Here is a 13834-nt window from a genome sequence, read left to right on the forward strand (position 1 = left end):
TATTTCTGTTAGAATTTTGCTGTATTCTGTGGTATTTGTGGTGTGTAGGTTATTGCAGTGGTTCATTGACATTCTGTTCCTGTACACAGGAACTGTATGGCAGATGTAATGGAAAGCTTCTCATGCTCCTGTAGTTCTGTCTTTTGCTGATAGTGCCTTTTTTGGAGGAATACAGAGTCTGATGTCATCTGTTCTGCAGATGGAGCCCAGCCTGGGGACTGAAGCAGTTACTGCAGCTGTCCACTTAACTGGTTTCATTTCACAGTGCAGAGGGAAACCTTGAGCAAGGCTTTAAAATATTGAAAACAAACCCCAAAAATAGTGGAAAAAATCTGCACCTAAGATCCTGGCTGTATTTTCAAAATGAAGTAATTCTGCAGACTCTCTAACAATTTTTATATCAGTGACATGGACAGGGATCTGCTGTCTTACAGTAACACTGCACAGCTGCACTTGGGCCCTTGAGCCAGTGGGGTGTAAGGTGCAGAAGTATAGGGATAGCTGCACTGGGATTTTCCAGGCGCAGGAGTTCAGTTCTTCTCTTCGCAATGTTTCATTCCTGTCACACTTTTTCATTTTGTCACACTTTTAGGATTAATTAAGTGGCCTTCCTGGCACCTTTGCTCTCCAGGAAATGCCTGGATTTGAGAATTGGCACTTTTCTGCTCTGTAAATTTGATACTCTATGCTGCTGCTGCTATGAGGCAGAGCCTGCTTCCCTTCAGTGTTGCTAGAGCTTGCTAGTTCTTTGCCTTAATTTTTTTTTTCTCTCTCTGGGCTTCCTTCAGTCTGTATAAAAATTGTAAGCCAAAGTGTTTGCTTAAGATGTCAATTAACAGTGCTAATTTGGAAGAAATTAGCTGAAGAAAGAGAGGGCAATTTCTGATGAATGTGGGCTCTTTGTCTAACCCCTGTGTTACCTGGTACCTCTGTCTCAGTTAAACACCAAGGAGACTCCCACTGCTATCTCAGCAATGTAGTGCTAATAGGGCAAGTAGGGAAGAACTGAGGCAGGAGAAAATGCACGTGCATTGAATTCAAGGAGCACAATCAAACCATAGTCCCTGCTGACTTGCTTCAGCAATAACAGTCATATTTAGGGTGTAGGACTCGGCTGACTCTTCAAAGCCAATTTAAAATAATTTCCAGAAGTTTTGTAAGGGGATCTTCAATCCATTCAGAAGCTGGGTGAAACAATATACCAGTATTCAGAAGAGATTCCATGATGGTAGCTCTTTTTTTCTTGAAGAGCTCCTCTGCAAGGAGAGTATTCCTAACCCCTGTCAGTGGCAAGAGATGGCAGGAGGCTACCCAAGCCAGCCTTGCCTTGGTGACGTGTGGTCTACAAAACACCATTTAAATAAGACCCATTTTAATCAGAAAGCCAGAGGCATAGAGAACCAAATCACCTTCTTAGGCAGCTGAAAGCAAACAAGGTTAATATTGAAAATTAATGTGTTGTTTTCTGGATGGCTTTGCATTGATGTCAGGAGTAATAAATACAGCATCTCTAATGTTTGATTACATGACTTTTACCCTTTTCCTTTCCTTGAATAGCTGTGTAAGAATTGTCAGCTTTGGAAGCCTGAATTATGAAGCAGCTGTGACCGATAATTGACCATTCAACTTTGAGAATGGAGCCTCCTACCATTATAATTAATTTCTGTAGGCATCCACATGGCTGATTACTAGATTAAGCAGTGGCCCGAGGGTGATAATGTGTTACATTCAAACTCAAGGTTCCTTCCTGATCTTTAGTACAAACATTTAGATAGCTAATAAAAGGATTTGTACAAAGCTCCAAAAATCTAATTGAAAATAATGGTTGGTCTTGATGATTTTAAAGATCTTTTCCACATAAACAATTCTATGATTCTGTGATAATAATTAAACCAAAAAAAAAGTGCCACTCTAATATATTCTGCTTGTGAAATCCCCAAGGCGTCAGAGGTACCAATGTTGGTTTGGAGTTTCTTTTTTTTTCCCCTTGAGTGTAACATGGACAGTGTAGAATGTCTTTCAGCCCAAACTATAACAGTGACTGTCTCTCACTGGAGAGATTTGAACTGTGTATAGAGTTTAATTTTTACATTTTTGGACCAATTGCAGTGAAGGGCTCAAGCATCATGCTGTAGAGCTATTCAGTACTCAGCTCATAAGTTCCTGGCCTTGGGAATGATACCCAAAATCCTGCTTTAGACAGCTGGGTCCAAGGTAAGCACATGGTTTTCAGAAGCTGGCTGCCTTCTGCAGGAAGGCCAGGAGCCACAGGTCCACTCCCAGCAGGTAGATGCCCGAGGTTTTATCCTGGAGAGTATCTGTGAGTTCCTCTCAGCCAGAGATCACTGCCGTTTCCTGGGGGACCCTGTCTCCTATGCAGTGACATGGAACAGAAGCAAGCACTGCTCAGCTTTGTTTCAGAGGGAAAAAAGCCTGAATTTTGTGAGAAGTTTGAAAGCATTGGCTGCATCAAGAGGGAGCTCCTTTGTGGATCATTGTGCCAGTCAGCAGCTGAGTAGTATATTTACATTTTGAAATAGTTCAGTGCAAGGACAGAAGGACAAACCTGGACATATATGATTCTTTAAACACTTTCAATATTGCTAGAAATGGAAAGCAATTGTCAAATTTGGGGTTGAATATCTGAATAATAATTTCCTTAAAAACATAGGCCTTTTTCTGTATAGGATTGTCAAATCTGATGAGAGTTTATCACTGTACAAAGGACAATTGCAAAAGGAAAGATGGGAAATACAAGTCCTGTGCAATGTAATTTGTGTAATATGTTCCTTTCTGAATGTAATGCTTGAAAAGATTCTCTTTGGTGATCTGGCCCGGAATGGAAAGTTAGGATGCCACCTCTCCCCAAAATGTGGATTGTTATCACCTCTGCTGACTTTATAGCTAAATTCTTAATATTTTACATGGTTTTTAAAGTGTCAGCTTCTTCAGCCATCTGATTGTGAGAGAAATCAGCCATTTTAATAATAAGCCTCTTGGGTTGTACAGAAGAGCTTTTGTGAATATGATTGGAGTGTGTTTGTTGTTCTTAGAAGCTTGTTTTAGATTACTGAGTAGTTGAATTCAGCTGTGCAGAAAATGATACTTGATCAAGACTTTTCATGCTGTGTATTCACAAAAGGGCTGAAATAGTGCCATATAAATTTGACACCACTTTATTTTCTCAGATACTGCTGTTTTACACAGATTTCATACGCAGCATCTTTAAAAATATCTGAAGAGGTTAAAAAAATAATTTCCATTACATGGATTGGTAATAATTTTGTTATTAATTTTTATCAGCCTGTGTTTTTTCAGTATTGCTACTTGCTAGTGAGAGAACTGAACAGTGAAGACCTGTGGGGACAGGCAGGGAGCCAAGGTTTAGTCAGGGAAGAGAAGGCTTTTCCTGTGAGCTCCCTCATGTTGTGGTTCTTCTGTTGAATGCAACAGCCAAGGAGCAAGGCTAGCAGGGCTGCGCTTGGGAAAGGTGGTCAGGAGGAGTTCCAGAGACCTAACTGTGTTCCCACACCTTTGCACCACATGTAGCCCATGCAAAGAAGGATGGCTCTCAGAGTGGAGGGAGCACCACTCTTTTGGAGACATGTGCGTACTCCTGAGCAGCCTGGGAAGAGCAAAGACCGTGGATGGTTGCTTGAGATTTCAGCTAAGCTGTATTGTAGTTTCCTGGGACAAAGCAAAAGTACTTTCAGAGCCTGAAGGCTTTTTAGTCCTACTGCATTTCAAAGGGCTGCTGCAGTGAGTGGAAGTGCTGGTGCAGGTGACCTTTTCCTGAGAAGCGTCTTTCATAACAGGGAGTGATAGGCAGCCTAAATATAGAGGTTGCTACCAGCTTCCCTGGTAATTCACAACCCTTCTGTTCTTCGCTTGTTCTGCTTGCTTTCTTTTTTATCTCCTTTATTCGTAGGTTTGCCATGCCATCATTATTTTAGTTTTCTTTCTTTTTCTCTGATGAGATTCATTAAGTTTACCTAGATTGCACCACCAGGAAGTCAAATGAACCTCTGGTTCTAATGAAAGGGTTGCTTTTTCAGGTGTTGTTTCTAGGTATCTTTGAATTAAAGCATAAGTCATCTTCTAAACCAAGAGCTACAAATAGTTTCTCATTTGGTAACTTAGCAGCAGAATTGAGTGCTGAACCTAAATGCCCTTCTCATAAATCTAAGACAAGATTTTCATTTACTCACAAAAGCATTTGGGTGACCTCTGAAGCACAATTCAGAAGACCGTACAGTGCACAAGCTATCTTGTTTATTTGTTTACTGAGAATGACATTTTAATTGCAAGAAAAATGTGCTGTAAGGAAACAGATATTTCCAATCTTTAGAAACAAAGTTACTCCTACCATGGTTACAGATCTTTACATAAAGGCAGATGTGTCCTTCCATTATCATTCGATGATACTGGAAAAAAGCCTTGTCTAAAATCCACAAAATCTTGCTGCAGTTTGACTTCCAATAAAGAAAATCAGGAAACGGGACATGTCACTTTAGAACATAATAAATGTATTAATGTTGTGTCTTAGAAGACATTACCAAAAAGCACGACATTTTTCAGTAATGCAAGAGAAAGGGAATAAGAAATATTAGTTCTTGAAAATCGGAAATGGAACCAGAATTTTGAATCCCAAAAATAAGAAGGTTATAATGGAAAAGAGTTATATTCCTCAAGCAGAATCAGATTCAGTATTAAAATGTAGTGCTTTCATTTCTCCAGTATTATAACTTTGTTATTTAAAAATATAATTCAAAATTAGGCGTGAAGAATTTAAATGTGATTACTTCAACAGACCTGGAGTGTGGAGAAATAATTTCCCAAAGCAGAGTGGAGAAAATACTTTTGTATTAGGGAGTGCCGATTAGCCTTATTGCAATGCAGAGTGTAAGTAATTGAGAACAGAGTAATTACTTTGGTTAAAATAGTGCTGCCTTACTAATTGCGTGTAAAATAATTATTTTCACAGAAAGAAATCTTGAAATCGGATCTCATTGTCTGCACAGCAGCTGCTGTTCTGTCATTTGCTGTCAGTGCCAGTACTGTATTTCTGTCACTAAGGGTGTGTATCTATCTTTTTTTTCCTCCCTAAGGTAATATGTCTCTTATGCAAAACCACAGGGTGCTGGAAAGAATAGATGCTGTGGGAAGAGAAGTTAGTGAAAATGCATTTAGTGGTCATGATGATGCTGTTATATCTGCAAAGCAGTTAGTTTCTGGATATTTCTATTAATTTCAGTATTACTTATTTGACATCTCTTTCATTAGACAGCTCTTATGATATGGAATCCGGAGGACAGAATGAATAAACCTCAGATTTTGCCTTTTTTTCCTCCAATTATGGACCAAAAAAATGGCCAATTGTGTGGGCAAAACACATATGTCAAAATCCATATTCACCTAATGTCAAGAATTTGAACATAGGAATAAAAATAATATGCACAAAAATGCAGTTATGGAAACTGTTAAAAAATGAAAAAAAAATATTGTATGTAAATTATAACTGTGTTTCCTTTTTTTTTCTGCTCTGGCCCAGCCATTTCTCAGCATTGTGCTGTTTGCTTTAGCGTGGACAGTGGGATTTGTAACACATTACATCCTTCCTCAGCTCCGCAAGCATCACCCTTGGCTGTGGATCTCCCACCCCATACTCAAAAGCAAAGAGCACCATCAGCGGGAAGTGAGAGGTTGGTAAGACAATCTTTTCTAAACAATGGATTCAATGACTTCCAGCTTGCTTTGGTTTGAAGAACTAAAATTAAAAAAATCCAGAAGTAAGAGAGCTGGGAGAATGAATGATCCTTTTACTTTTGATTAGCAGACATACCTGATTGTTTTAATTTTTTCACTGCATCACCAACAGATCTGTGAACCTGTAGGAGTTGTCTTCTCAGGCCACTGCCCAGATCAGCTGAGGGTGGACAGACGTGTCTGGAGATTATCTAGTCTGATGCCCCTGCTCAGAGCAGGGTCAGCTAGAGCAGGTTGCTCAGGGCTGTGTCCACTTTTTAATATTTTCAAGTGTAGAGACTCTAAATAAACTTTCTGGACATAGGATTCAGTCATCCTTACAATAAAAAAACTTGCTTCAAACTGTGGTATTTGGGTGGATTTTGGTGGGTTTTTTGTTTTGTTTTGGGGTTTTTTTTTTGGTTTTTTGGGTTTTCTTTTTGGTTTTGTGGTTTTTGGTGGTTTATTTGTTTTGGTGTTGGTTTTTTGTGGAAATGGATTTTAAATTTGTACCCATTTCTTTTGTCCTGTCTCTGGCCACTACTGAGAACAGAATGGCTCCATCATCTTTACTTTCCCCCATCAGGTATTTATACCCCAAAAATGCTGCCAATCAGGCATTCATAAGATGCCCCCAAGGCTTTTTCTTCTCAATGTTAAGCAGTCCCAGCTCTGTTTCTCTTCATATGTTGAATGTTCCGGTCCCTTAATAATTTCACAGCCTTTATATGATCTTTCATGAGCCACTGCCTGATCTGCGTTTTGTTTTACATTACAGTGCTGTTACTTGCTGTGTTGCTTGACATGGTATAGTTCATGCCTAATACATTGGCATTCTACATAATTTAAAAACATAAAAGATTGATGAAATTGAGGCAGATTTTTTTCTACTTTCTGATGCATTATCAAATGTAGTGCAATTTATGTGTTCTAATTTAAATTGTAACACTTTCAGAGAAATATTAAGATTGAAAAGAACTGAATTTTTTTTTAAGATTTGCTGTTGTTGATGTCTACTGGCTTCAGTGGAGGGTGCCTTGACAATGTGAATATCAGTCAATATTTTAGTATGTTGAGGTCTGATTTCCTGTTCTGATAGAGTTATTTCTGAAGCAGGCAGTATGTTTTGAGAAGTAAAGCTTCCTTCTTCCACCCCAGCTCTCTTCTTGCCTTAGCTACCAGCCAAAAGCTTGCTTGTCATTTCTTGATGGCTCCCACGCCTTAATAATTCTCAATATATGTTTCTGAAGTGTTTGAAGACAGCATTTGCAGAACAGTCTGTTGAGGACTCTAGACTGTTCTTCAGCTAGACCACAAAAGAATTCCGATCACTCTCTGAAAAACCATACCTGAAGGATTTAAATATGTTTTTTTTTTAAATGCGTTTCAAAATGTTTACTTTCCAAACAAGGGTTGGGTATAAATAAAATACCCCAGAGACTTGATTGAAGGTTGCTTTTTAACTTTTATTGCAATATGCCAAGAAAGGTATAAAAGAATGTAAATATTATTAAGCACCATGCCCAGCTGAAAACAGTGTCCCGCACTTCCTGTCCCTGATAACCAGTAATTCTGATAAATACCTAAGTTGCACTGTTTGTTTCAGCACTTAATCATAAAAAACCACAGTAGGATTTCTTTGCCTTGTCCTGATTAAGTCTGTCTTCATTTGTCAAAAAAATATTGTTTTCCTAAATGCAGTGACTCAGCATTTGAAAAGGTTGAAGATAGAGACCTGCTGGACTCATTTCCACAGATTGGTTTCCTTCTGCTTTGAGATCCAGCTGCATTTCTCATGCTGCCTACTGTGGGGAACAGGCTTTTTTTACTTCTTTTGCAGTCCTCATTTATATGTGTACTGTACTTTGGGGTCTAAGTATTATTGCAATGTAGCTGGTGTTGTGTGTTAAAAAACGGTAGTAAAAAAAAAAAAATATATATATGTATTTCAGCCCCTTAGGCTGCTGCAGAGGTTTTTTATCATGTCTGAGATGAGACAGACTGTGGAAAAGGTAATCCCTTTGATAGATATGTCTGATGGGCTGTCTTCTTTCTTTTGTCCTGTAATAAAAATGTAGGAACTAAACTTTAAAATGTTCTCTCTTTGTATAGAAAGAGAAACTTGGAAAAAGGACAGTAGTACCCCATAGTTGTCAGATAAAGGCAATGACAGGATGAGTACACAAAATAAGATGTCTGTGAGGAGTTTTTACTGCATAGATTTTAATTCTCATCTATTTTTTTACAAGGGTAGTGCTATTGAAAGACAAATGCCTACTTGCAATTAGACAGACAACTGGCTGTGACAATTCCACAAGTCTATTCCTGGCTTTGTTGCATAGACTTTGGATAAGCTCCTCAAACGTTAAGGTGTTCCATAGAATAGCAGTTATCAGACCAGTTCTTGTGATGCCCTGTGAGGTAACTCAGTTATTACTTATCATTGCCATGGCTGGCTGCAGGATGAAAGGCTTAGGTCAAGATGTATGAGTTTGTGGTATAGAGATGTGTAGAAATTAGTGCAGGACTAAATGAGAAAGAAACCCTGATATACTAGGCTATTTTTTCTTCTCCTTCCTCCCCACTACTGCTTTTGTACCCCACAGGTTTGTGTAAGCCATTTTTAAAGCATTCCCTGGGGCCCCTTCTGAGTGTGAGTTCTTTTTTCTGTCTCCATTGTCTGAGCAGACCTCTCTCTGCTCCTGCACCTACCTTCCATTTGGTTTATGTATATGCTTCTCTCTTTACTGAAGCTTGAGTTCTTGCACAGAGCTCAGCTTTGGACATGGCTGAAGTTCTTGAGCTCAGGAGGAGGGAAGAGGAATGGGGAAGAACAACTAGGTTCCAAAATGGGCGTTTTGCTGTGTGTATGAACTTTTAGGAGGTAGCCTTTAGGTAATGATGAGGAAATATTTTTGTTATAGCAAGAAACAGAAGTTGTTTATATTTTCTGAAGGGGGATTTTTGCAAGAGCATTGCCTTTGCTTAAGGTACTGACAAAACATGACTTCAGCCTAATTTAGAAGGATTGGTTTTAGATCTTTGTTTTAGCCTATGCAATATACAGCTGTGCCTGTAGAATGTAGAAATCTATTGAGTCAGTATCTCTTGTTTGTCATTGAAAAGGTGCATATGGAAAAGGGGGGTATTCTACATATAATTGTTTTCATTTCGCAGGGATGATTATTGCAGATTCAGTAGCTGGCATTTTTATTTCTGAGTTAATACCAAGTTCTGCCTTTTTGTGTTCACTGTTTTTCCAATAACCTTGTCTAGCTGAGCTTTGATGAAAAAGGCATTGTTTTTGTCTGTGCACAAGTGTTTCTGCACTCAGTTCACCTAAGTTCTCATAGCAGCTGAATTGCACGGAGCATTCAGTTCTTGTTTTAATACTCATATTAAGCACTGTAGTATTGTTAGAAAAGTCTTCTGCAAAAAAGAAAAAACTATTCCTTTAGAGGAATGATGTGAGATGTGATCAGGGCAGATACTTGTTACAGTGTCTGTTTAAGTGTTTTGGGAAACATCTATGACAGTTTCTAGCTCCTGATATTTCTTCAGTCATTAGATTTCAGGGGGTTGTTTCATTTATCAGCGAAGTCAATGATAATTTACATTCTGATGAACAGTGTTTTGCTACTATAAGATGGGGAAGTAGAGGCACAGACTTCAAATGAGGTTTTCAGCAGGTCAGTGCCAGAGCTGGAGAGGGCCTCTCTGGGGTCATTACATCCACTGAGAGTACTATTTAATATACTGATTAAATAATTGGATGATGCAAAAACTAGTATCTATGTACTATCTTTTATTGTTTCTGAATGTGTCTCAGGAGTGCAGTTATAAGCAGCAAAACAGATGCTCTCTAAACTCAGAGGACAAACTGATTTCTCTATTGCCAAAAAATCATGAATTCCATTGTTTCATAAATTAGTTGGTTGACTATATTTATTAATGTGAGCTAACTCGTGTCTTCTATGGTACTCCAGTGCAAAAAATGCTGATGATTTGACAACATGATCTGTTATCTGAATTTCCATTTCAGATGCTGCTCATTTGATGTGGTTTGAAAGGCTTTATGTGTGGCTACAGTGCTTTGAGAAATACATTTTATATCCAGCCATAATACTGAATGCACTCACCATTGATGCTTTCTCAATTAGTAAATACAAGAAGCTTGGTACACAGTAAGTAAATTATAACTCAAAGCATGTGATTAGTAGAATATTTGGTTTTAGACTGAAGACTGAGAAATGGAATTTGTTTTTAAATAAGCCTGTAATCTTGTCACAGTTTGCTTTCATGCATATTAGTTCAAAATACAATAATCATTGGCTTTGCTGCAAGAAAAATGCAAAACTACCTTAGCACACTAAAATATGTCTCCAGTGAGAGAGACTGAAATTAAAAGATTAAAGAGCTATGTATAGATATATATGGAAGGTCTAAATGTCAATTAAAAGCAAGACACACTATATCAGGCTGCAGGTGTTTGATGGGCATAAACTCAGTGGGGTAACTAGAATTAATCAGATGAAAATGAGAAATCTAGGCTGGATATCAGGAAACATTTCCTAACTGAGGATTTTTAACACTATGCCATAGTCTCCCAAAGGAGTTATGAGAGGCTTCACCACACAAGTCTTTTAAGGCTGAATGAAATATTAAACAGTGTAGAAAGGTGGGTAGTCCTGCATTAAGAGTGGTTTCAAAAAGGTGGGGATGCAGGTTTTGATGAAGTCTGATGTCTTAGATATTAAGCAGATCTGGTGGTGCTGATCCATGGTCTCACAGTATGATCCTTGCAGACAGCCTTTTATGGTAAGTATTTTAGTCAGTGGCTTGCCTACTGCAGATATTCAGCAGGCTTAGTGACTGCAGTATCCCCAGTGAGCAGAGTTTCTGCAGTCTTTTTATCAGAACGATAGTGATGCAGATGATAAAACAAAGACACAGCCTTGGAATGTTCCAGTAGCAAGACAAACTGCTGGGAGTGGGGGGAGAGTTCCTTGGTATCCATAAATAATACAGATTCTTAATTTCAAATATGAGATAAAAGAACTTTGATGTAAAAATTGCATGTTGATTTAATTATTTCTCTCTCGAGGAGCAACACAGCTTTAGGAACTACACAACTATAAGGAAAAGGCAGCCCCTGCTTTTAGGCATCCTCTTTAGTTTGAAACTTGGGCTAGGGCATTAGTCAAATTTTCTGCATATTTCTCCCAGACAACTACTTTTCCTGAGAGACTCTCACCAGTCAGAGAGACTCTTACCAGTCACTCATTGATAGCCTCTGTAGTTCCCTACTGATCTTTTTTCCCCTCAGGCGCTTGGAAGATGCTACAGCCAAGGTGCTTCCAGAATTCAGATGTATTGTCCAGTGTGACACTGAATCCACACTTATCCCTCTAGTTCTGCAAGGCTGGGAGAATTAAAAGTAGTCAGAATGCCATTTGTTACTAGCTAGCAGACGTGACTGAATACATGCACGGAGCAAATATGTAGGGTTAGGAAGGTGCTATTTTTACATAGTCATTCCTCCAAGCTAGATTGCACTTTAAAGTATCACCTCCCTCAAGTGTTCAGAAGAAATGAGTCAGACCCCCAGAAGTCTTGAGATTAAAGAAAGTAATTACATTTGTCTGGCTCTGATTGTTTGGCCTGTGGGGGAATACCACAGCAGTCCTTTCCTTCCCCATCCCCCTTGTGTCTATGTGATCACCTGTGTAAAACCTGCTTTCTCCTTTTCCTTGTAATTCTGGTCTATGCATGAAACTCCCAAGATCACTTTTCCTCTGGCTCTCCTCTTTAATACATTCTCCCTACAGCTGCCATCCAAATGCCACACGCAAAGCATTCATCTTCATATCCCACCTCTTTCTGAACTCAGTAAACCCATGAGGCATCCTGGATTCTCCTTGCTACTTCCACATACAGTGTTACTGAGGGTTTTAATGCATAAATACCTGTTTTCTGTTGCTGGAACATTCCTTAGTTATGGACCACCCAAGAATCAGACCGCATCATGCTGTAGGGAAGGGAAGACACTCTCCCACTCTGTGTCTGAAAGTGTCTGAGGTGGTACATTTTGTGGGATTTGATGTTGAAGTTTTCCTCAAATTGAATTTATCTTTTAAAGAAGCTTCAGCTTGCTTTGTGATTTAAGGGACTGCAGCAGTTTGCTTCTTAAGGAGGCAGAACAGCTCCTTTATAGTCAGGAGTTGAGCTTTCCAGACCCTGATGTGCTGGTTATTAATAGGACCCATGCTGACAGTGCCTGCCCCTGTTACCTGCCAAAGAGGCACTGGAAATCAGCCCCTCTTCTCACGCTCCCTTAAATCTTTTCCCAGGAGTTAAGGCCCCAGGAAAAGCAGCTTGTGTGGCAGTATTCTTAAAGAAGGACTAACGAGCAAATTATTTTTTGTTATCTCTGAATGTATTATTTTGTAAAGTGTCATTTTTTGGTGAAAGCTTTATCATGGTAACAGGCACAGTGACAAAAAAGTCTTCCTTTTGCTCTATCATTTCTAAGTTTCCATGTGAAAAAATCTCCATGTTGCAAGAATTTTCTTCTTTCTGATAAATTAAATACAGATGAAATACAACTGGTTCGTATAGGATACGCTGGGATGGCTCCTGTTGGCTTCAGAATCTATTTAGCTTAGTCATTAGGTTTTCCATTCAGAAATGTGAGGCAAATTAAAAAGAACAGCTTTGACAAGGTGGAAAAATAAGGTCAGCTTGGTGTTTCATTCCGACAGTAATGTCCTGCTGATCCTTTAGAATGACCAGCACTCAAAATAAAGTTGCATCTGCATTACGGGAGATAGACAAAAATGAATAAATGCCACATAAAATAAAATCAGCCTGGAAAAGTGGAATCTTGCTAGGATGGTGAAAACCTGTTGAGAGCTTTCTAGCCTGCCAAGCGTCAGTCATGGCAGCAGGTATTCTCCTGGTTAGCAGCAGGATGAAGGAAAATGCATGGATGAACCTTCCATGCATTTTGCAAATGCCTGGCCTATTTTCTCACTCATTGTATATTGAAATCCCCACATTTTGGAACACATAGGTGCAACGTAATTTCTTTTCATCTGATGAATTATTATGTAGAATAATCAACTTTCTGATCAAGAACAGTGGTAAGAATTTCAAACACTTCACATCTATGTGTATTTCTATCCAGAATTTTGGCAGCACATAATGAAATTACAAGTAAAATTATAAATTCTGTCATCAGATGAAATTTCTTGTAATTAAAAAAAAAAATGCGTTTAAGGGATTTTTTTTTTTCAAATTACAGTAATGTATTAATAAAAGCGCCAAGGTATTTCCTGGACTGAAATTTTATTTTAAGAGGGATATAAAAATGTCTGGTCTAAATTCTTGGGTTTTAGTAGTCATTACTACTCTTTTTAGTACAGAGTTTGCTCTTTTTTACAACTTACAAATGTGTCATAATGATAAGGGAAAAATACAACATTTCACATACATAAACTAAATGTGGTGATTTCTGATATTACTTCTGTATCCTTTTAATAAATATGTAGATTTAGATATGCATAGTAGTCTAAAATACATCTGGTACAGATATTTGTATTTAAGAGCTTCTTAATATAATGCCATATTACTTGATTAGGTTTTTCTCTCTGCTTTTCTTACAGCTGTGACATTATCCTGATAACAGTTGCTGGGATGAAACTCCTCCGCTCCTCATTCTGTAATCCTATTAATCAGTTTGTTACTTTGAGCTTTACTGTGATCTTCTTCCGATTTGACTACAGAGACATTTCAGAAAATTTCTTGCTGGATTTCTTCATGATGTCCATTGTGTTTCATAAGGCAAGTTTTAGAGCTCCTATAATTTCTTTGAGAAAAAAAATACTTTCAGTGTCACCTGGCTTATCAATACATGTTAGGACTTTTTAGAAGTAATAAATGCATACCTAGACTCAAATTATTTGAGGAAATTATTTAGAGGAAAATTATTTAGAGGAAAAAATCAGTTAATTTAAAAAAAGGGCTTTGATTAAGTGTTGTTTCTGGCTTTGTGTGATATTTTTCATCTACTTTTTGTTCACGTGTTGCT

At 38.3% G+C, this 13834-nt stretch overlaps 1 protein-coding gene across 4 annotated transcripts in view; it reads left to right on the forward strand.

The window, feature by feature from the left end:
* The window catches only part of PCNX2 (pecanex 2), a 150946-nt gene that overhangs the window by 65882 nt on the left and 71230 nt on the right, over nucleotides 1-13834 (forward strand). For all 4 annotated transcript variants that reach the window (XR_012055122.1, XM_072927114.1, XM_030268277.4 and 1 more), the window contains 4 exons: nucleotides 4985-5077; nucleotides 5552-5702; nucleotides 9788-9929; nucleotides 13410-13587. Coding sequence is in view for 3 of the 4 variants with exons in the window: in XM_072927114.1 (XP_072783215.1) it covers nucleotides 4985-5077; nucleotides 5552-5702; nucleotides 9788-9929; nucleotides 13410-13587 (564 nt within the window). In the remaining variant the exon portion in view is untranslated. The remainder of the gene's footprint in view (nucleotides 1-4984; nucleotides 5078-5551; nucleotides 5703-9787; nucleotides 9930-13409; nucleotides 13588-13834) is intronic.

This window comes from Taeniopygia guttata, chromosome 3 (assembly GCF_048771995.1).
Source record: "Taeniopygia guttata chromosome 3, bTaeGut7.mat, whole genome shotgun sequence".
Lineage (NCBI taxonomy): Eukaryota > Metazoa > Chordata > Aves > Passeriformes > Estrildidae > Taeniopygia > Taeniopygia guttata.